Raw genomic sequence first — 23,585 nt, forward strand, 5'->3', positions numbered from 1 at the left:
GAGGATTCCAGTCACTATTTGACGGATTGTCGAATCAATTTATGACAGAGACGGAGCAAGATATATACTCAGTTATACTTTTTTTTTAAGAAAGGCACCTGCAAAACTAAACTATCGCTATCAATTAATATTCCTAGTTACGAACATTCAGTAGTATTACTAAAACTTTGTTTATAGAATCTTTACCACAAGGCGTCTACAACATTAGCAGCTATAGCAATAAGACGTTTCATTCAGCGTTCGTGAATTTGAGACAGCTTGTATTCCGTCTAAACCATAAATAATTTTAATTCAAACACTCAATCATCCACAACAATGTTGGAAAGAATTGAAAAAGGTTTGGACTATGTGAAATCTATTCCATTTGTTCTGAAGATAACAGAATTTGTAAGTAATAATTAATTGATAAAAGTGGGATTTATAACATGCAGTGGCAATGAGCGAACTATAATATATAATTTGAAATTCTATATATATGATGTATGGAAATGGCTTGATCTTCCATGAAAATTAGTGTGTATATTTTCCTATAACTGTGTGTAATTAAGTAACTATAAATACAGACATCCATAAACTTCTAAGCAACGTGCAACAGACTTAGATAAATCCTTTCTGGGAAATAACATACATGAAGCTTTGAGAAATGAAGGTACTATGAATGCTTAAATGCTAGATAAACTTATAAAGTAAAATAAATTTTCTGTTAAAGAGATACTCCTTGTGGTTATGATCATATACGTTATTCCATACAGTCGTCCTATGTTGCTCGTGCATTGAGAACACTCGATAATAAATTGGGCTACGTACATATATCTAATGAAATCAATGTACTATATATGGTTTGCGGTGTTCGTGTAACTAAAGGTGTAATTCAACCTGCAGTCTACCATCTAAATTAGTCGTTCATCTGTCTGTACATATTTTATACCATATTTTGTACCATCTGATAGTCAAGGCTGAATAAATTGAAGGAACTTAGTTTTCTGCATATTTTAGTACGCAATGTTGACCTAGATGTTAAAAATAAAATTTAAAAGCATTTAAAATTTTCCGTAGCTACGTGTACGTGCGTATAAAGAACGCGTAGGCCTATAGTGGAAAGCAGCCTTGAGGCCAAAAACGACCCGCTATTTGCTTTCCATGGCAACAGAATGTATAATATATTCCTCATGCACGCAAACATATGACTTTAGAGTACTATGCCAACAGGGTGATAGGGAAAATACATGCTGATTTCTTTCGCCGAAATATTCCTCATTTTAATACAATGTGAAATATTCCGTATTTTAAAACATGATTGTATATAATTGCGCTTCGGAGAAAGTTTAAAAATAAGTTTGAATTCAGTGTAAACTCAAAAATTTTGCAACGAAATATCGTAAATTGCGGAAGAATAAACCAAACGCACTAATTCCGTGTATATTCCTTTTAAAAAGTTTTCTTTTTAATGATATATAAATTCATGTGTTTAGGTCGTCTTATTGATTGCATTCTCTCTTGCTGGGCACTTTCTAAATACAATGGACTCCAATTTCTTTGTCCTTTATGGAAAAAAAGGAAGTATAGATTTTTTCCTATTTGTAACGATTGTTGGATGGCTCATATCGATAGTCTTTCCAATCCTCTTCATTTTTGGCATCCAGGAGAAGTTCCTACTTGAAAATCACTGGACACTTATAGTAAGTAATTTTCTTCAACAAACTCATTCGTTATTTATGCATGATGAAGGTTGTCCGTAATCATGCAGCCGAATGTACCAACCTTAATTTTCTAATCTATTCTGACCGACTTTTTTACCCAAACGCGTATCTTCTCTGCTTGCTCGCAATTGGAATGTTCGTGACAAACATTGAACATGGAAGGCGAACAAACTGAGATTAGCGCAGCTATTCGCGTAAATAGAATAAATATATTTTATATTTACGACATATGGATCTCTACATAATTGCGATTACCACTTGCATATATTGGTATACAGCCGTATATGCTAGATATAGCTTTATTACATGTTTGAGACTATGGCTTTTAAACAAAAACATAGTTCGTGTTTCATTTGCCGTATACTATAAAGTACGAAGTTCCCGTATTCAAACTTATGCTAAGTCAATCTATATGCAAAAGTACTGCAAAGCACCGTATGATATTAGTATTCTGATTATTACTACTGCTTTGCAGTAGTAATACTTACGTGGTGTATACCTACAACTCTACAAGCGAATTTACTTATCAAAATACTGCTTGATAAGCAAGCAACAGGTGGCTACCTACCCGTCTGTTTTTCGAATTTTATTTCCTCAAAACTCAACATTTTGTAATGGCTTTTGTCACGGACAACTGAAGCTCGGGGGCCCCCGTTCTTTGACACCCTCGCTCGCACTCCCCAGTTACACCATGGAGGCGCTTGGGGAGAGAGGGACAGCAAAAATCCCCCGTTTTCCTGTTTGATACGAAACATTTTGGGAAATTACTGCATGCCACTAATATCTTATATTGAATTGTCGTGACTATATTGCACAATTTTCTTTTCTTTTTGGGGTTATACGCGTTATACCCACTGGGAGAACAGAAGACCCGAAAGTGCCGAGCAACCCACCCGCGACCCCGGGGCCGGCTCTCCACCTCCATAACCAGTCAATAGTTAGCGTAATAGGATTAAAAAACAAGATTTGTATTTACAATTGTAGGTCGCCGTTGTTTCAGGCGTGTGGGCCTTGCTTTTACTGACTGCTTCTGCGGTACTGGCTATGACAGCAAAAAAATATGATGATGAGGACGAAGAAGTGAGAAGAAGTGGCTATTTTTTTTTCACTGTCCACTCTGCGTGCAAACTTTTAAACAAGAATAATTCGAATGCAACATGTGGGCATCTAATTGGAGGAGCGGTAAGATGCAATAAACCAGGCTCGAAATATTAGCCTGTAGCAATAAACCGAATATCTCTGTGTGTGTCTGAACTGATATGCTTGCATTCTAACGTTGCATGCTTGTCGACGGCAGCATGGGTATGGGCAGACCTGTCCCCTTGGCTATACCGCATATGAGTTTCATACAAGTTAGTCATTCATAATTTCATCTTCATTTTCGGCTTAAGGTTATGCAGGTATAATTACGTCTTTCCGTTTAAAAATTTGAAAATAGGTTCGCCGGCAGATCTGCACGTCCATGCAGATGTATTTGATTTGTACCTTTCAGTTCCCTTTTCGCTAAGGTAAAATGCATGAATGTGCGGTATTCTAAAACTCTGCCCTCTCTGCTTTAAACTGCTTCGGTGTCCTAAAATCCACTGAAAAGCAAAAAAAAATTGACTGGAATTATGGCTCTGGCGGAGTGAGTTTTTCTCAACTTGGATAAACAAAATGAAGTCACTTCTACAGCCAGATTTATGTTACAATATACATGGCTATTTAGTGCCTTCGGGTACGGGCTCAATATAGAAGTTTATGAATATAAATTGAGTTAATATTATCGTCTTTTTAGGTTTTTGGTATCATCGCCGCATTGTTATTCGCTGGCGATACGATCGTCCATGCCTACATGTATTTAAAGGGGAGACCTGGTCCCATCCCACAAGCAGCGCTGGGACATAATCCCGTTATTCCGACAGCAAGTGTCCAACCAGCAAATGTCCAAACAGCAAGTTTCCAACCAGCTCCTCCTCCAGTCTATTAGCTAACACTTGTATGAAAGATCTGATGAAGATTTTTCGTATATATACTGTTGTATACTTGATGACAAACTTGGTGACTTCTTAATATATATTTAGTATATAAGGTATAGTTATATATATACCATAGAAAGTATATAGTATTTTCTGTATATAGTACAGAAAATCAGCGTCAAACCGCAGACACAACAATCGTATTCAGAAGGCTCACACACGCTTGTGTTTGCACACAATATAGATGTACTCTCAGAACTCTTTCTATTAAACAATTTGTTATTATTCGTAGGTTTTAATATATTAAGATTGTTGCGTTTAAAACTAATAATAAAGACTGTTTCTCAGCATATATAGGTTTATTGAGAAACATATTCTCTTCCCAGCACCGTAGGCGTTGTCTGAGAAAACAGCTTAAAATATAGGATGCCCTTTTGTGAGTTCTTTCAAGAAGCCGAGGAACAAACGAAAAAGTCGATGCTTCTCTACAGCTGCTCTATCGATCTATAGGTCGGCAAACAGTGCCCGAAGTCTGTGGTTGCGAGGATTTTTCATCTTATATATATTTCTCCTGTATATATGTATTCTTATATATAATAAAACCTGAAGGCTACTTTGTTTATATAGATGAAAAGCGACAGCTGTTTTGTAGCGAAATTTCTAGTAATGCTGAATTTATCAAACCAAAAACAATTTCATTGGTCACTATTTTATCACGTGATCTCCTTTGTAAATTTCAATCCAATATGGAACAATTTGCCACGCCGTTACGTTGCCAAGGATAATTCCGAAAGGCCAACAAACAATCCTCTAGGCATATATGCCGTTGGAGGCATACAAAGTTATCAATTTCAAATTCAGGTATGTTATAAGTATCCAATCATTTCAAACGTGCATACAGAAAGATAGTGTACAAGGTCCAGGGGTTGCTTGGGAATTATAATAAATTTAGTTCGAGTGAATCGCATAGACGCGTAATTTGAATACGTTATATACTCATGCGATAACAAGAAATAAAACGAGCATATTGAAAAGCACTGCATACATGCATGGCTTTCAATGTTAGCGTTAATATGCTTGTCTTGTCGATTGAATCTCCGAATAGCAACTACTCTGGCCAACGAGTCAAATCCCATCGGATAACTAGATCAGTAACGAATGACTACTTTTAACTCGCGAAGTTTCCGCGAAATTCTACAGTTTCCATTTTCAATTCACTATAGAGACCGTTACGACAACGGAAATATTTAATATATATACTGTATAAACTATAGTTTTTTACCTCGGCTGAACAAACATTAGTTGATTGCTTTGACCAGCGCCTATATATATATAGAAATGATAAAATAAGATATATATCTTAGAGTCTGTGCCCTTTTGGCCAAATATGAGTAAAACATGTGAGAATTGAGTGCATGTTAGGTTGAAATATTGTGTTTAAAGATCATTAGATGACTAAGTAAATGAATACCCACAACTGGACATGCTAAAACCGCGGAATAGATTGTTGAATTATATATAATTTAAGACAGAGATGGAGGAGAATATATGCCATGCCAGCCTATATTTTTTAAGAAGGTATCTTCAAGACAAACTGACTCGTTATCCAAATAATATCCCTAGTTACAATTGAACGATATAACCAAAACTTTGTTTATAGAATTTTTCTTTTGCCACAAGTGACCAATCACAGAACACGTTTCTCGTGAATTTGAAGCCGTTGATCGCTGAAAAATACTCCGTTTAATTCAAAAATTATATCCAGACAAGGAAAAGAAAATGATGGGGAAAATTGGAAAAGGTTTAAACTATGTGAAATCTATTCCATTTATCCTGAAAATATCACAATTTGTAAGTGTGTTAGTCTACATGATTATAATTTATTCGATTGATAACAGTGTAAAAAAACGATATATGGTCATATATTCGCCGGAAAATGGCAAATATACGACCATGCATGGTCATATATTCGCCGGAAATTGGCAAATATACGACCATGCATGGTCATATATTCGCCGGAAAATGGCAAATATACGAACATGGTCATATATTCGCCAGAAAATGGCAAATATACGACCATGGTCATATATTCGCAAGAAAATGGCAAATACGACCATAGTCATATTCGAAAGAAAATGGCAAATACGACCATGGTCGAATTCGCTGGAAAACCACTAATTCGACCATGGTCGAATTCGCCGAAAAACGACTAATTCGACCATGGTCGAATTCGCCAGAAAACGACTAATTCGACCATGGTCGAATTCGCCGGAAAACGACTAATTCGACCATGATCAAATTCGCCAGAAAACGACTAATTCGACCATGGTCGAGTTCGCCGGAAAAAGACTAATTCGACCATGATCGTATTCGCCGGAAAACGACTAATTCTACCATGGTCGAATTTGCCGGAAAACGACTAATTCGACCATGGTCGTATTCGCCGGAAAACGACTAATTCTACCATGGTCGAATTCGCCGGAAAACGACTAATTCGACCATGGTCGTATTCGCCGGAAAACGACTAATTCTACCATGGTCGAATTCGCCGGAAAGCGACTAATTCGACCATGGTCGAATTCGCCGGAAAACTACTAATTCGACCATGGTCGAATTAGCCGGAAAACGACTAATTCGACCATGGTCGAATTCACCGGAAAACGACTAATTCGACCATGGTCGAGTTCGCCGGAAAACGACTAATTCGACCATGGTCGAGTTCGCCGGAAAACGACTAATTCGACCATGGTCGAGTTCGCCGGAAAACGACTAATTCGACCATGGTCGAGTTCGCCGGAAAACAACTAATTCGACCATGGTCGAATTCGCCGGAAAGCGACTAATTCGACCATGGTCGAATTAGCCGGAAAACGACTAATTCGACCATGGTCGAATTCGCCGGAAAACGACTAATTCGACCATGGTCGAATTAGTCTAATTCGACATTCTAATTAGTCTAATTCGAAAACGACTAATTCGACCATGGTCGAGTTCGCCGGAAAACGACTAATTCGACCACGGTCGAGTTCGCCGAAAGCGACTAATTCGACCATGGTCGAATTAGCCGGAAAACGACTAATTCGACCATGGTCGAGTTCGCCGGAAAACGACTAATTCGACCATGGTCGAGTTCGCCGGAAAACGACTAATTCGACCATGGTCGAGTTCGCCGGAAAACGACTAATTCGACCATGGTCGAGTTCGCCGGAAAACGACTAATTCGACCATGGTCGAATTCGCCGGAAAACGACTAATTCGACCATGGTCGAATTCACCGGAAAACGACTAATTCGACCATGGTCGAGTTCGCCAAAAAACGACAAATTCGACCATGGTCGAGTTCGTCAGAAAACGACTAATTCGACGATGGTCGAGTTCGCGGGAAAACGACTTATTCGACCATGGTCGAGTTTGCCGGAAAACGACTAATTCGACCATGGTAGAGTTCGCCGGAAAACGACTAATTCGACCATGGTCGAGTTCGCCGGAAAACGACTAATTCGACCATGGTCGAGTTTGCCGGAAAACGACTAATTCGACCATGGTCATATTAGCCGGAAAATGGTAAATACGACCATAATCATATTCGCCGGAAAATGGCAAATACGACCATGGTCATATTCGCCGGAAAATGGCAACTACGACCATGGTCATATTCGCCGGAAAATGGCAAATACTATACCATGGTCATATTCGCGGGAAGATGGCAAATATACGACCATGGTCATATATTCGCTGGAAAATAGCAAATATACGACCATGGTCATATATTCGCCTGAAAATGGCAAGTATACGACCATTGTCATATATTCGCCGGAAAATGGCAAATATACGACCATGGTCATATATTCGCCTGAAAATGGCAAATATATTCGCCGGAAAATGGCAAATATGCGACCATGGTCATATATTCGCCGGAAAATGGCAAATATGCGACCATGGTCATATATTCGCCGGAAAATAGCAAATATACGACCATGGTCATATATTCGCCGGAAAATGGCAAATACGACCATGGTTATACTCGCCGGAAAATGGCAAATATGCGACCATGGTCATATATTCGCCGGAAAATGGCAAATATACGACCATGGTCATATATTCGCCGGAAAATAGCAAATATACGACCATGGTCATATATTCGCCGGAAAATGGCAAATACGACCATGGTTATACTCGCCGGAAAATGGCAAATATGCGACCATGGTCATATTTGCCGGAAAATGGCAAATATGCGACGATGGTCATATTTTCCGGAAAATGGCAATTACGAATATGGTCATATATTCGCCGGAAAATGGCAAATACGACCATGGTCATATATTCGCCGGAAAATGGCAAATATACGACCATGGTCATATATTCGCCGGAAAATGGAAAATATACGACCATGGTCAGTATATTTGCCGGAAAATGGCAAATATGCGACGATGGTCATATTTGCCGGAAAAGGCAAATACGACCATGGTCATATATTCGCCGGAAAATGGCAATTATACGACTATGGTCAGATATTTGCCGGAAAATGGCAAATAACCATGGTCATATTCGCCGGAAAATGGCAAATATACGACCATGGCCATATATTCGCCGAAAAATGGCAAATATACGACCATGGTCATCTTCGCCGGAAAATGGCAAATACGACTATAGTCATATTCGCCGGAAACTTACTGCTTATAAATTATATATGTTATTTTGTTTTCATGACAACCGAATGTTTACGCTTCAAGCACGCAGACGTAGGGCTTTTGAATTTTAAATATGAAAAACGTTTTAAAAAATTAATTTGAACAACTTACCTTGAAAAAAACCCCGAATTTAATGAACTCTAAGGAAACATTCCAAATTGTTGCATGCTGATTTTGGCCGAGCGAAGATTCAACAATTTTCTCGATTCATTGCTCTAAATTGATATGTTTAGGTCGTCCTAATTATCGCGTTTTCTCTCGCTGGGCATTTTCTGAATAAGTTTGATTGTATATTCTTCGCCTCTTATGGTAAAAAAGGAAATATCGATTTTTTCCTGTTTGCAACGATTGTTGGATGGCTCATATCGATAGTCTTTCCAATCCTCTTCATTTTTGGCATCCAGGAAAAATGCCTTGAAGTCCCATGGGCACTTGTAGTAAGTTTGAAAAACCGTTCATAATGAGTCCATAATCAGTACAGCCAAAAGTACCATATAGCCTTGAATAAAACGAGCGTGTACATGTGACTTTTTAGTTATTCCAAACGCGTATCTGCCCTTCTAAAGGTGCTGTTACACAATGCAATTTTCTTTGCAACTTGAAATGCAAATATAATTTTGAGGGATGTGAATTTGAAAAGAGAGTTCGAAATGCTAAGGAAACGTTAAGAAATGTTCGTATTTGACAACTTTAGATGCCTCAGGAGTAGAATTGCACTGCAAGTTGCAAGGGAAGTCGCAAAGGGTAACGGCGCATTAAGATACGGCTTACAAGCGACATATTAGTGTAGGCGTCTCTGGTAGATTCTATTACATTGTCGTTGCTCTGACCGACTTAGAATTGTGATAATTTTATTTTCTCTATCGGAGTAAACGCCCAACAACACGGGACCTGCTCCTCCACTGTACGCAAGTGAAGAATGAACGTATTTGTATCTAATTTTACAATTATAGGTCGCCATTGTGTCGGCGACGTGGGCGGTGCTCTTACTCATCGCTTCTTCAATATTGGCTGCAGCAGCAAAACATTATGACAACAAAATGACGTCATACTATAATGGCAAATCTGTGTGTAAATATATCGAGGAGTTTCAAAATGACGTAAATTGCGGGCATCTCATTGGAGGAACGGTGGGTAAACTGATACGACTGGAATGATAACTAAAATAAACACAGCCCTAAAGCGCTGGAAAAGGCTGTCCACGTGACTCCTTCTTCTCCGGCCCCCTAAGAGAAGGCCCTAAGTACGAGGTTGAGTTTTTTCAGCTTGGAAAAACAAAATTGCGTCTTTGAAATCACCTCTACACAAATTTATTTCTTGGCAATGTCTTTTTAGGTACTTGGTTTTATCGCCACATTTCTATTCGCCATTGATATGGTCATCCATGCCTACATGTCTTTAAAAGGGAGATCTGGATCCTCTTTGCAGGAGGTGGCGGCTTATCCTGTGGCGACTGTGCAGACCTCAACTGTAGAACCAATTCCTACTTATTAACACTGACTTGCAAGCTAATTGCGAGGAATTTGCATATAACGTCAGTAATTGAGAACGAGTTTGATGACTTATTCAGTTAGCTTTAGTGTGGATGAAAAGCAAAAAACCGCAGAGATACAACTATATTCTGAAAATTCACGCTATAACTCGTTTAGTTTACTACTACATCGATGAAAAGTTGCGAGAAAGTTAGCTACAGAATATGTAGACGATTGCTTGTTTAGAAAACAAGCTTTTTAGTGGCCAGCATAAGACACAATCAAGCAAACTTTGCCTTGAATTAAATAAGACTCTTAAATACTCGCTTTTTTGAGAGAGAGAAATTGCACAGATTTTGCTGAAACATTACAACTTTTGCGACGAAAAATATTTAGCGGCTATCTCGAAAATTCCAAATTCGCCGATGCGTTACCTGAACGCCAATCAATCGATGAAAAACAAACAAAAATCTCATTTCATTGCTCAATATTTTATCACGTGATTGCGCATTCGCAATTTGCACTCAAAAGAAGGGAGCAAACACGAGACAGTTTGTGCCACACGCGTTGCCGGGGAAAAGTAATAACCTCAGAGACGCCAACAAAAAATTCGTAAGGCTGCGATCGTAAACTACGTAGTTACAAAGTTATTCGCCAAAATTCAGGTATGTGAATATCCAGTCATTCAGTCAGAAATGCATTTATGACAGATTAGCTTATAAAGTGTTGCTAGAAGCTTTTAAATTTAGCTGAATTAACCGCATATAGCCGGGCTAAAAAACTGTTCAACTTGCATAGCTTTTAGTCTTATGCATGCAGGCATTGAAAAGCAGTGCGTATCTGATTGACTTTCAAGCCTGTTTTGCCGTTACAGCTTTCATTTGGCATAAAGAGTAAGTTTTCATGATCCGGCCACACGAATCACGATGCTTGTCTTGTGGATCAAAGCTCTAAATAGCAATCGCTATGGGTTCGGTTCTACGAAGGACGGATAGCGCTATATATATCCACCCGATAGTGATTTTTTCAACCGTTCTTGAAGAGCGATAAAATTTTAGCCTTGGAACGAGCTGAAATTATTAAAGAGGATCCTCAATTCGGGAATACTAAGATTTAATCAAAGTTATACCCGACAACGGGCGATTTTAAAGCGATTGAAAAACCACTATCCGGTGGATAGCGCTATCAGGCGTTCATACAACCAGCCACTGGCCAACAAGTCATGAACATGGCAACTGTAGCATAAGATGAGAATAAAGTATCAGTACTTACAATGATATTGGAATTTTCACGGTTTCCAAGTCCTAATTTAACCCATGCAATCTCAATTTCACTTGATGCCGTAACGGTAAGCAACAGAAAATATTTAATATATATATAAATACCAGTTTTGATATCTCTGAACAAACAAGTATTATATTGGCTTATTATTACTTAGACCGGCATTTGTCACATAGTTTATGTCCTTCTGACCACAGAAAAACCGCTGAAAGTTCTGAAACACATGCAACTGTATAGTCATATCTTCTTAAAACTTCTCGAATATTTTTGTGCATGGCTCGCTTTTAGTATTGAGGAACAGACCAGACCCCGAGCGGACCGCCTTAATTAAAAACGGCAGCAAACGCCATTATAACTAGACTATATAAAAAACAAGACGCCTGTTCCGACGTTTAGACGGGTTTTTACTATCAACTTTCCCGTCTAAGATGAGTTTCCCGTCACTGATATGAATTAGGCTAATAAAGTGTTGCATAACATGTCAATAAATGTTTTGTATTTTAAGGTGACGTCAACATGCAACCTCTAAAGTTAGTAGCAGTTGTGCTGAAGATTGCCGAAATTGTAAGAACGCAAATTTCTAATCCTAGGCAATGGGATGCATTGTTTTTGCTGATCTTTCTAATAAAAGTTGTCTATGATTATGATTGGTTTTGCGACTAATTAGCCGACACGAGAGCTCTATGTGACAGATGATCGAAGGATGACAGAGCGGATTTCACCTCGTGATCTCCCTGAACCCCCATCCAATATTTTGTGAATGATATTTAAAGCCTAATTTGTTATTCAAGTTCTACAACGCAAAGAAAAACTACATCCCATCGTATCCCATTTGATCCCGACAAACTATATTCATACGTAACTCGATTATTTTATATTCACTATGAACTAGTTTATCTTGTCAGCAAATCGCGAAGGCATTTTGGGACTAAAGGGGAGGGGGGGGGGCAAGAAGGAGCTTCGTTTGGGAAAGGGGGGAAGCTTTAGTCTAACATGGCTCTGCGGATTCAAACGTTTCCTTCAGAAAAAAGCACTAACCAAATAATCTCAGTTACACATCTCAAAACATCTCAATTACCGGGGGCGGATTCCCGGCACTTTTGAAGGGAAAAAATTCGACTGCATTTTTAGGTGTTTCTTCTGGCGGGGACAGGAGTCGTTGGATATTTCATAAAAGAATATTACGATGACACCAAGAAACTAAAATACGGATACGACCGCCGGGATATTGGTGGATTAGAAAGATATGAATTTTACCTATACACCACTGTCATCGGAATAATCTTCGCAATTATTTCGTTTGTGGCGCTGATTTTGGGTCGCTTGGAGAAGAAAAATAGCGGAATACTTGCAGTAAGTCTTGCCTGGAAAGGCTTTGTTTTTGAAGCTTCAAATGTCGGTTTATGCTCTTCTAAATTACTGAAATAATCCTAGTTTAACCGTCTTTCAGATGGTCGCCGTTCATGCATTGTGGGCACTGCAGCTAGTTGTTGCAACAGCATTGCTTGCTAAAATTCTGACCACATTCGAAGAAGTGAAGACTATCATTGGCTTACGCGTTGTAGAGAAATCCCTTTGTGATAGTTTAGATGAGAGTGAGAAAGATTACCAATGCAGTCACCTTATCGGCGGAGTGGTAAGTATAATTATATAAATCTCTGACGAAATGATTGCCTTCATAAAAGCAAATTGACAAAAAAATGCTTTGCATGGCATTGCGATGAAGATGATTATCAATCATTCACATAATATAATGATGATTGATATAATGAAGACGATTATGTGATGATGATGATGATGATGATGATTATCATTCTAAGATGAAGATCATTCATTGTCTATAAAATACATCCGTGAGCGCTATTCAATTTAACGTCCATGAATTTTGAAGAGAATAAGACACCGAGATGCTCGTATATATTTTATAACTATAACTTGACACTGCTTTCTCAGCAAAGTTAGTAGTACCCTATGCATAAACAGTTCTATATAATAATACAAAATATATAAATACAATAATACCCAATTCATTTTTCTCCAATCTAGGTATGTGGTTTTTTCGCTTTCATTCTTTTCTGTATTGACACTGTTGTCTACATCATTTGGTGCAACAAGTCTACTGCTTAGAAGAAAGAGTTTCCAAGCTCTATTTTGTGTATTTTTCATTATTATTTTGTCTTTTAAGACGAAAAATCTCTTTGTACGTATTTTGTCTCGCTCGTTCCGTCTATTAGTTTGAGAAACACATTTTCTTAAGCATTGTTTACGCTACACTCGATCTATGGGCATGGTACGGCTAAAATGGGTACCCGTGCTCATTTCATCCATGCTCGGCCTTTGTTTTGGTAGCCTGAACACTAATAAAATTGGGTACGGGTAAATTGGGTACGGGTACCCATTTTAGCCGTGTCGTGCCGATAAATTGAGTGTAGTGTAAACGGGGCTTGATACACGAGTACCTGTTTTAGCCGTGCCGTAATAGAGAGTTTAGGAACTACAACGACAACGGCAACTGCAATGGCAAAATATATTCACCTAATATTATGGTATTCAAAGAGAATATAATTTATATGAATTACTCAGAATTAGTATTTACTTGATTTGCCTCTTCAAGTTTCTCCTTTCTCTCAAACAGTTATTCAATTATTTAATTACTATAAAGATGTTCCAATGTAACCAGGGAGCAGCGTGGCAGCGTCTTCAAATACCTAGCATCAAATGTGGTATAACAACTGCCTAAAACAGAGGCAAAAACACTTCACGACGTCTCGACCTGAGGGCCTAACTCTCCTGAAGAAGGCCCTCTGGTCGAAACGTCGAGAAGTATTTTTGTTTAATACTGTGTTATTATAATAACTCGTAGTCATGCACCGTGAAATGACATTTTATTTTGTCTTTAATTAAGGATCAATGTCATTGTTGATGAGCACGTTGTGATTGCCGTGCCGTTGTATTTCCTAAACTCTCTGTTGAATATTGTGTAAACGGGTCTTATTTACGCGTTGAGCCTTAATCCATCGGTAAACGAAAAGTATATGCAGTGATGTGCTATCGTTATTAATTCTATATTTATATCGATCATACTGATCAATGTCACCTAAACGTTGTTTAGTGAATCACTTGTTGACTTTTTGTCATGATTCTGAACTATGCTGATACGCCGGTGTCCCAGGAAATTTCTAGGAAAATGAAATATGGCCCCCCTTTCGGAAATTTGGCCCCTCGAAGACATTTACTTTAGAGCTATTGCAATGAGTTCGAGAATCGCGAAGCTTCTTCTAAAAGCAAGATCGTAAATGTTTGTTTGTACTCGTACTTAGTATCTACTGTAGCTAGAAACACCGTGAACTAATCACACAGTCATTATGAAGGATGACCTGCACGTCAATCAATCGTGGGGGAACAAACCAAAAACATAACTTCTATTGAAATTTTGCATGAAAAACAAAGTCGAGCAAACATGAAAGTTGAACAATTCCAACCTCGCGGTTACGCGATACCAACGCGTAAATAAATAGAAGTAATGCATTCTCTCAGCATTGCCACAAACATGAAAATGAAAATATACGCCTGATATATAATTGGCTATCTTTAAAACCAGGAACGGGGAATCGAGGAAGGGAACGAGGAAGGGAACGGGGAATGATAAAACCAGGAATGCGAAAAGCCGGAATCTTTAAAACCAGGAATGCGAAAAGCCGGAATCTTTAAAACAAGGAATGGGAAAAGCCGGAATCTTTAAAACAAGGAATGGGAAAAGCCGGAATCTTTAAAACCAGGAATAGGAAAAGCCGGAATCTTTAAAACAAGGAATGCGAAAAGCCGGAATCTTTAATACAAGGAATGAGAAAAGCCGGAATCTTTAAAACCAGGAATGCGAAAAGCCGGAATCTTTAAAACAAGGAATGCGAAAAGCTGGAATCTTTAAAAACAGGAATGAGAAAAGCCGGAATCTTTAAAACAAGGAATGCGAAAAGCTGGAATCTTTAAAAACAGGAATGAGAAAAGCCGGAATCTTTAAAACCAGGAATGGGAAAAGCCGGAATCTTTAAAAACAGGAATGAGAAAAGCCGGAATCTTTAAAACCAGGAATGAGAAAAGCCGGAATCTTACGGCCGGAAGTTTGTAACTAAATTAGTTACAATTTCCGCGCGTAATACAAAATATGCTAATTTGACATGGCTATATTTTCCGTATTTTACCAAATTTCGCAGCCAAACTTAGCATTTCCACTAATTCAAGTACGCTCAATTCTTTTATCTGTTATATGGAACATAAACTGCATTCTTTTGTGGGAGAAGGAATGGATAATACATATATAATTACACAAACGATGAAACGAACACAAGGACTGACAAGGTTAGTTTGTAAACAGTTAAATTTGTTGATTTGGTCTCATTCATAAACCTACAAAGTGGAGCTTTGCGCGTTGCTATCTACCGTTTAATATCTACATTGCTATTGAAATTGAATAATGTTTGGTTGGAAATGAAAACTTTTTGGATCCAAATTTGAATTTCCAGATTTTCATATGAATTGCATACTGCATGATATAAAATATGCAAGAACAACTTCACTAAATACACAATATATTTTACCTTTTCTATATTCAGTACATTGTATTTACAGCTACTTAATATATCAGTATAAATCTATGCGAACAACAATTTTGCTCTATTTAATATATACATACTAAGCTTATTTTGCAATATATATTTGTCATAGTTCATGGTAACAGCTTTTCATTATTGAATCAGATTACCCCTGAACAATGCACTACACTTTTGTTGTCCCAAATATAACATGATTTTGCTTGTAAGTAAAGTTGTATAGAAAATAAAAATATTTTAGTGCATTTTGTACCTTAATTAACTCAGATTATAATTAAACAGTTACCATTCTCACCCATGGTTTTAATGACTGGAGGCAGATTAAAAATATACCATAATAATCTGTAAGTAACTAACAGTTGCAATCAATTAAAATCTTGGCTCTTTGAGAACAACTTTATGTTGGGATGGAATTTTGGAATATACCCTAGGTCTTGTTTAGAAGAGTATAATTTCCAACCAGCATTTACTTTTACAAATAATTTATTCAAATAAAAATGCTTTAGAAATTGTGTAGGGAAAACATAGCTGTGGTTTTCTAGGCTAGCATGATTCAATATGAAAAGCTTTTACTATGAACTATGACTATACAGGGTGTCTCAAAAAAAAACGCAACCAGTTAAATATGCAATAATATTGTTCGGGTTTGCACCATAGTTCAGCTAAAATGACGTTTAGCATTTTCTTAGCATTTTAAATGAAGGATTAAGAGCCATTTTCAATTCCCAGAGGTGCACTTTAGAGCTGTATTAATGTTCTTGCATATTTAAGCGGTTGTGTTTTTTTTGAGACACCCGGTATAGTGCAAAATAATGTATTAAGTGCAGCAAAATTAATTGTTGTTTGCATATAATTATACATGTATTATATATTCCTCCAATCCTTCCTCCACAAAATAATTCAGTTTATGTTCCATATAACAGATAAAAGAATTGAGATATGTCGTTTAATTTTGGAATATTACCAGTACATTGTATTTGCTGCTACTTAATATAAATCTACTCTACACTATGAAAACAACAATAGGATATATACCAAAATTCCATCCCAACACAAAGTTGCTCTCAAATAGCCAAGATTTTAATTGATTGCAACTGTTAGTTACTTACAGATTATTATTGTATATTTTTAATCTGCCTCCAGTCATTAAAACCTTGGGTGAGAATAGTAACTGTTTAATTATAATCTGAGTCAATTAAGGTACCAAATGCACTAAAATATTTTTATTTTCTATACAATTTTACTTACAAGCAAAATCATGTTATATTTGGGACAACAAAAGTGTAGTGCATTGTTCAAAAAGTGTAGTGCATTGTTCAGGGGTAATCTGATCCAATAATGAAAAGCTGTTACCATGAACTATGACAAATATATATTGCAAAATAAGCTTAGTATGTATATATTAAATGGAGCAAAATTGTTGTTCGCATAGATTTATACTGATATATTAAGTAGCTGTAAATACAATGTACTGAATATAGAAAAGGTAAAATATATTGTGTATTTAGTGAAGTTGTTCATGCATATTTTATATCATGCAGTATGCAATTCATATGAAAATCTGGAAATTCAAATTTGGATCCAAAAAGTTTTCATTTCCAACCAAACATTATTCAATTCCAATTGCAATGTAGATATAAACGGTAGATAGCAACGCGCAAAGCTCCACTTTGTAGGTTTATGAATGAGACCAAATCAACAAATTTAACTGTTTACAAACTAACCTTGTCAGTCCTTGTGTTCGTTTCATCGTTTGTGTAATTATATATGTATCATCCATTCCTTCCCCACAAAAGAATGCAGTTTATGTTCCATATAACAGATAAAAGAATTGAGCGTACTTGAATTAGTGGAAATGCTAAGTTTGGCTGCGAAATTTGGTAAAATACGGAAAATATAGCCATGTCAAATTAGCATATTTTGTATTACGCGCGGAAATTGTTACTAATTTAGTTACAAACTTCCGGCCGTAAGATTCCGGCTTTTCCCATTCCTGGTTTTAAAGATTCCGGCTTTTCTCATTCCTGTTTTTAAAGATTCCGGCTTTTCTCATTCCTTGTTTTAAAGATTCCGGCTTTTCCCATTCCTGGTTTTAAAGATTCCGGCTTTTCTCATTCCTGGTTTTAAAGATTCCGGCTTTTCCCATTCCTGGTTTTAAAGATTCCGGCTTTTCGCATTCCTTGTTTTAAAGATTCCGGCTTTTCTCATTCCTTGTTTTAAAGATTCCGGCTTTCCGCATTCCTTGTTTTAAAGATTCCGGCTTTTCCCATTCCTGGTTTTAAAGATTCCGGCTTTTCCCATTCCTTGTTTTAAAGATTCCGGCTTTTCCCATTCCTTGTTTTAAAGATTCCGGCTTTTCGCATTCCTGGTTTTAAAGATTCCGGCTTTTCCCATTCCTGGTTTTATCATTCCCCGTTCCCTTCCCCGTTCCCTTCCTTGATTCCCCGTTCCTGGTTTTAAAGATAGCCATATATAATTATACCAAGTTGGTAAGTGAATGTAATAAAGTGTAGTGGGAAATACAAATACCACACTCCCAATATATTTCTCATATCTTTTAATCCATCTTGTAGCTACCTAAGTTAGTTTACTGTTGACATGCATTATATAACTTTACACAAGGCGTTTTAAGTAATAGTGCTATGGGTCAATTCCATCCTAACGCGGCAATCAATCAATATCAATTAAGACGCACTCATGCATTCATATGAATTGCACCATATTCTAAAAGAGTCTCCCCTCCCCCATTGTGATAGCATTTCAATACTATTACCAGAGATTTAGGAAGATAAATATTTACTAAAAGCTTTACGTTGGACTTTAATATCATCTTCCGAATAGATAGCATTTCGATAGATTTTTGCTATTCATGCAGTTAAGTTCGCTGGAAGAATTCGAATTTTTTGAATTTTCGATTTCAAGATGGTTTTGTGTAAAAGCGCTATGAAATGAGCAGTTTCATTGTGTAACAAATACCAGCCCGAAATAATTATGATGATTGAATTTCTGTATTCAAATAAGTTTTGGTTGACTGCCATAAGGGGTGGAACTATCTTTCAAAAGACAGATTAGATCAATTACATGTTCACTCTAGTTCTCATCAAATCCAAACCATATTATAGCTCTTAAATCATACATGCACAGCCTGTGGGAATGGACTTTTATGATTATTTAAAAGATCAAATGAATTATAATGAATTATCAAGAAATCTCCATCCTTTCACAATATGTTCCCATGAATACATGGCCTGTTTCCCACGAAATCATTGATTAACATAACGGTTCATTGTGTTATATGAATATGCAGTTCTAAGAAGAGCACTTTACGAGACACTTCCGGTTCGAGTACATTCGTTGCTTCGAACATATTAATTATGGAAACGTGGTAGAATGAGAACGCGAAGGTGATATAAACATCCGCGTTTATCAACCGTTCAACCGTATCTGACAAAAATGGTCTTTCTGTAAAATGTCATCATGTTTGAAATGTAATCACTACAACTGAGTCGCTTCTAAATTTTATTGACACACAATTATAAATAATTCTTCACTATATTTTGTGTCCCCGTTAGTTAAGTCAACACCAATCTTATTCTAATTACCAATCATGTGATCTCCTGCAAATTTTTAGAAAAAAATCACAAGCGTATATCTCTTTTTTCCATCTTAAAAGTAAAAGTTGTTCCTATATTTTGAGTTGGAAACAGTGTTCCGGTGTAACCGGGTCCAGTGCAAGGTTGTTCATTGCTAAATGCAGTGCAGCGCATGATGTTACCTATCAGTTGTCAGCATGGGGTAAAATGGGATCATTCGGAACGGAATATATTATGGAAAACATAAAAGAATGGCTCAGAACTAGATGCCACGTAGTCTCATTGAACGATCAAGAAGTAACCTACACTCTACAAAGCTTTATTTGGCATTGTAAAACAGCACATATAAACCTCACATTTAAATCAGGTACGTTAATATATCTCCTACAATTATGCTACTAACGTTTTAAAAAGTGCAAATCATGATTTTGCAGTTTCGAAAAGTCAATAATTTAGGACTTTTTTGCGAAATGTGATTCACCAACGTACACAGCATGAATATGAATGGGCGTTAAAGAACAAATATATATGACAGTTATTTAACTTTTTCGTGCCCAGATGCTTGGTTAAACCACCATAACAATTGCAAAAAGGTTACTTATGTGTTGATCTACGAAAGTACCAGGTTCTCTGACACATTTATCGATATATCGAGAGCAAGATTTTCTCGAGAGTTGACGGTTTGCGTTGAGGGCGATTCCATGAATTATAGCCACGTGCATGCACAGATACTATTTCATTCATTCACAGGGTAATCTTCAGACGCTAAGAACAACCATTCGGTCGAACTTTTAAATTTTAATGCAAACCTAATTCGGTTTTATTTTCAATAAGCAATATTATAAATTAATGGTGACGCCCAGTTGCAGATTGGTTTATTACCAACTGAAAATAGCACACAGTTAAAGTTGAAACATTTTGCGGGAGGCAAAGTATATAGAAATCTATATACTTTTGTTTCGACTTTCAGTTCAGGAGAAAATCCATTTTGAACTACAGCCGAGTTGTAGTGTGTACTTTCATCTTTATATACATATGCGCCACATGAGGCTAAGGCATCCAAGCATATCTGCTTGTAAAACGAGTCTTTGGCAATCAAATTTTACCAATGATGCATGGCGTGCACTACGTCAGTCGTACTTTTCAAATGTGTACAGCAGTTGACTGGACTGGTGAGACCTGAATTTCAGCTCTCGACGAAGCTCTGATCCAGATCCGTTCGTTTCAAGCCTGGTTAAAATGGACCACTTTCTGGATTGATACCAATTTAGTGAAATATTCACGAGTATCAACCAATTATACCCAGGGTCTTTTACCTATCTTTTGTGATTGAATGGAAAGCGAATATCATGATGACATGAATATTGGTTGCGTTTTTTTGACACACCATGTGGCAGAAGGGGGGAGGAGTACAATTGTTTACTAATTTGCAGACGTACATTTGCATGAGTGTGCTTATAATTACGCTTAGCAGGAACTGTCAGGCGTTGAAGACTGGTTTTCATATGAAATCTAATGCGTCATAACTTTACGCTATAGACGGCTATTACTCACGCGAATTTGTACAAGCAGACAATTTCGTTTTGGAGTACTTTTACTTCTATGCATAAAGAGTCCGCTTGAATGGCTCTAAATGCATCGCATCAAGCATTAAATTTGCACGCCAAACATAATTGTACAAATTTCATTCAGGTTTTTAAAATACACTTAATCAATGCTCCCGAGGGAAATAGTTTTGTTTTCCCAAGAGTCTATATGAATGTCAGTTCGAGGAAATTTCCCGACGTAATGTACATTAAGTGCTTTGCTATATAGAAACCGGAAAACATACATGTTACAGAACAATTTCATTTCAAAAGAAACACTTATTTTTTACTTTGTTATGACAATAGGCGGGCAACAATTTTTCACTTGTTTCCCTGGCGGGAAACATTGCATTTATTTAAAGTCATGTGACTACGAATGAACCAATCACATTTAAAATACACAGCACCTATATAACAATCATATTTATTTTCTTTAGAGCAACATGAAGACTGCCCCAATTGTTGCAGCTAATACACAAATTGTAAGATGAATTAAAATAACAATTAAATTCATACAATTGTAAAAAAAATGAAATAATGATGATGGTGCATGGATTCCAATTACGTTCCTGTAAGCGTTTGCGTCAATTGAATTAAATTCAACCACAGAAAAAAGTAGTGTAAAATTACCTCAAATAAAGTTACAATGGCTTAAGAATAACACTAAACCTCTTAAAACCCGGGGGATTGCACATAGTCACTCAAGCCATAGGCGTACGACTTGCATGGTTGGCTGAGGCGGCAGGCCGCGGTTTGTTGGCAATTTTCGGGGAAAAAACAATTTGGATTTTCAGGCACAAAAATCAGACTATATGCTACGTTCTATATGTTACTACATACATCAGGCAAGACTTCATATATGCCTCAGTTTTAGCGCTGATGGTGTTAAAAGAGAAGCGTTGGTCGCCTTTACGAGACGAAAACAACGATATTGCCAGGAAATTTGTATAAAATGCAATCTCGTAACCAGAGCCCGCGATCCATCGCACATGAACTTCGCGCATCTTCTTTCCCCGACATATTAAAATTTTGAAATATTCCTACAGGGTGTACTTCTGATTGGAACCGGTTTTGTTGGTTATTTCTTTAAAGAGCTTCGCGATTATAACTCTGGAAATTCTATATTAACCGATGACGATGCTTATGATCGTGGAGCATATGGAAGATTCGAGTTCTACCTGTTCTCCACCTGTATTGGAGTGATCATATCAGTTCTTTCGATTTTGGGAGCAGCTACAGGGATAGTTGGGAAAATGGGTGCAGGTTTAGCCGTAAGTTGAAGCGAAAGCGTTTTCTCTATTGCACGAGTTCAACAGTGAAGTTGGTTGACCACAGCTTTTGTCCAAATAGTCCCAGTCCTTTCACGCCTATTACAGTTCACCTGGATTTGATAACACTGTTTCATGATTATATATATATAAGTAATACAATCACCATGACTAATTTCAGATGGCAGCGGTTCACGCATTATGGGCACTGCAACTACTGGTCTCAACAGCTCTGATGGCTAAAGTCCTGGCTACATACGAAGAGAATGTATTCCAATGTGAAACTTGGGAAGCGCTGAAGTTAGATCTCAACTGTAAACATCTGATTGGTGGAGTTGTAAGTTACAGCTAATATTCACTTCTTTAAAGCCTGGTTCGACCTTGCCGAAGAGTTTAACGTCAGTTTACATTTACAGTTTGCTAGACGACCAAGACGAGAGTGAGCGGATATAAGCGCAAACGGCCTTTATAAATATATTTATCACAAATGACATAGATTGTAACGATAGTTGACGTTGGATGTTGATGGTTGTTTCGATGCTTTGAGCATGATGCGACACATGAGATTATAATGGTGATGTCGTCAATTATATACAAGTCAATAGTCATGATGTGTGATCGTTATGATGACTACCATACATTAATCTGACTACTGAACTAATTTGTTAGCATTTATAGCAAACATTGTTTGACAACTCAGCATTTGAAATGCTCTCTGGAGAGTTGAAATCGTAGTGCAACATCTTTGATACAAGTGCTTTTTTATTTGTTTATAGGTATGTGGTTTCATCGGAGCTGTCATCTTTATGGTGAATACGGTCGTCTACCTTTTTTGGTCGAGAAAGTCAACTGAGTAGAAGTTGGCAATAAGATTGCAGACGCCATACTCCTTCACTTCAATTTTTAACGATTCTTCTCAGAAACTATTTCTTAATCTACACACTGATGTGGAAACGTGCATGACTTTGAGGTATATCTCGTGAATTCACCGTTCGTATATAGAACCTAGTGCATGAAGTAAAATGTAGCCTGGATTAATATAATAAAATTTTTCCTGCATTAAACTGCATTTCTACCGAATTTTGTTTTCCGTCCAAAAAAGGAAGATATATGCCAGTGCTTGGGAACAAAACCAACTAGATAGACAATTCTGATGACAAATGAATGTTCTGACGGTTTAATAGAAATCAACGATACGTTCAGGTCTAGATCTAACAAAACACCAACTTGCCCCTATGATTCACATGAGTGGATTCCCATACGATTTTCAATCGACTTTAAGTCGCAATTATTTGCGGACACTCGGTCACTGCCACTGTTCAGGTATCAGTCTGTGAGGGTATTATAAAAATTTCACTCAAGCTAACCTAGCTAATTCGCTCCCAATTCAAGGAAATCAATTTCATGTGACTTTGCCAGGCAGTTC

The 23,585-nt window shown here is 37.2% G+C and overlaps 3 protein-coding genes across 3 annotated transcripts; all 3 read left to right on the forward strand.

Moving 5' to 3' along the window:
• Positions 1-195: 195 nt before the first annotated feature.
• On the forward strand, positions 196-4,262 carry LOC114517353. Its single transcript, XM_028537048.1, has 4 exons — positions 196-387; positions 1,473-1,679; positions 2,685-2,882; positions 3,478-4,262. Exons 1-4 carry the CDS (start codon positions 316-318, stop codon positions 3,667-3,669), a joined length of 669 nt encoding a protein of 222 aa, XP_028392849.1. The 5' UTR covers positions 196-315; the 3' UTR covers positions 3,670-4,262.
• Positions 4,263-10,275: 6,013 nt separating this feature from the next.
• On the forward strand, positions 10,276-13,295 carry LOC114517354. Its single transcript, XM_028537049.1, has 5 exons — positions 10,276-10,486; positions 11,608-11,666; positions 12,234-12,455; positions 12,553-12,738; positions 13,149-13,295. The coding sequence occupies exons 2-5, from the start codon at positions 11,619-11,621 to the stop codon at positions 13,227-13,229; spliced, it is 537 nt and encodes a 178-aa protein (XP_028392850.1). The 5' UTR covers positions 10,276-10,486; positions 11,608-11,618; the 3' UTR covers positions 13,230-13,295.
• Positions 13,296-19,581: 6,286 nt separating this feature from the next.
• Positions 19,582-23,214, forward strand: LOC114517324. The gene is made up of 5 exons (XM_028537012.1): positions 19,582-19,672; positions 21,329-21,373; positions 21,938-22,162; positions 22,341-22,496; positions 22,936-23,214. The coding sequence occupies exons 2-5, from the start codon at positions 21,335-21,337 to the stop codon at positions 23,014-23,016; spliced, it is 501 nt and encodes a 166-aa protein (XP_028392813.1). The 5' UTR covers positions 19,582-19,672; positions 21,329-21,334; the 3' UTR covers positions 23,017-23,214.
• The last annotated feature ends 371 nt before the right edge of the window (positions 23,215-23,585 follow it).

This window comes from Dendronephthya gigantea, unplaced genomic scaffold, assembly GCF_004324835.1.
Source record: "Dendronephthya gigantea isolate DGI-Jeju-01 unplaced genomic scaffold, DenGig_1.0 000007F, whole genome shotgun sequence".
NCBI lineage: Eukaryota > Metazoa > Cnidaria > Anthozoa > Malacalcyonacea > Nephtheidae > Dendronephthya > Dendronephthya gigantea.

Coding starts and splice junctions, on each gene's coding strand:
- LOC114517354 (XM_028537049.1), top strand. CDS start 11,619: ATGCAACCTCTAAAGTTAGTAGCAGTTGTGCTGAAGATTGCCGAAATT. Junction 11,667..12,233: donor TGCTGAAGATTGCCGAAATT/GTAAGAACGCAA, acceptor CTGCATTTTTAG/GTGTTTCTTCTGGCGGGGAC. Junction 12,739..13,148: donor GTCACCTTATCGGCGGAGTG/GTAAGTATAATT, acceptor TCTCCAATCTAG/GTATGTGGTTTTTTCGCTTT.
- LOC114517324 (XM_028537012.1), top strand. CDS start 21,335: ATGAAGACTGCCCCAATTGTTGCAGCTAATACACAAATT. Junction 21,374..21,937: donor TTGCAGCTAATACACAAATT/GTAAGATGAATT, acceptor ATATTCCTACAG/GGTGTACTTCTGATTGGAAC. Junction 22,497..22,935: donor AACATCTGATTGGTGGAGTT/GTAAGTTACAGC, acceptor ATTTGTTTATAG/GTATGTGGTTTCATCGGAGC.
- LOC114517353 (XM_028537048.1), top strand. CDS start 316: ATGTTGGAAAGAATTGAAAAAGGTTTGGACTATGTGAAATCTATTCCA. Junction 388..1,472: donor TTCTGAAGATAACAGAATTT/GTAAGTAATAAT, acceptor TCATGTGTTTAG/GTCGTCTTATTGATTGCATT. Junction 2,883..3,477: donor GGCATCTAATTGGAGGAGCG/GTAAGATGCAAT, acceptor TCGTCTTTTTAG/GTTTTTGGTATCATCGCCGC.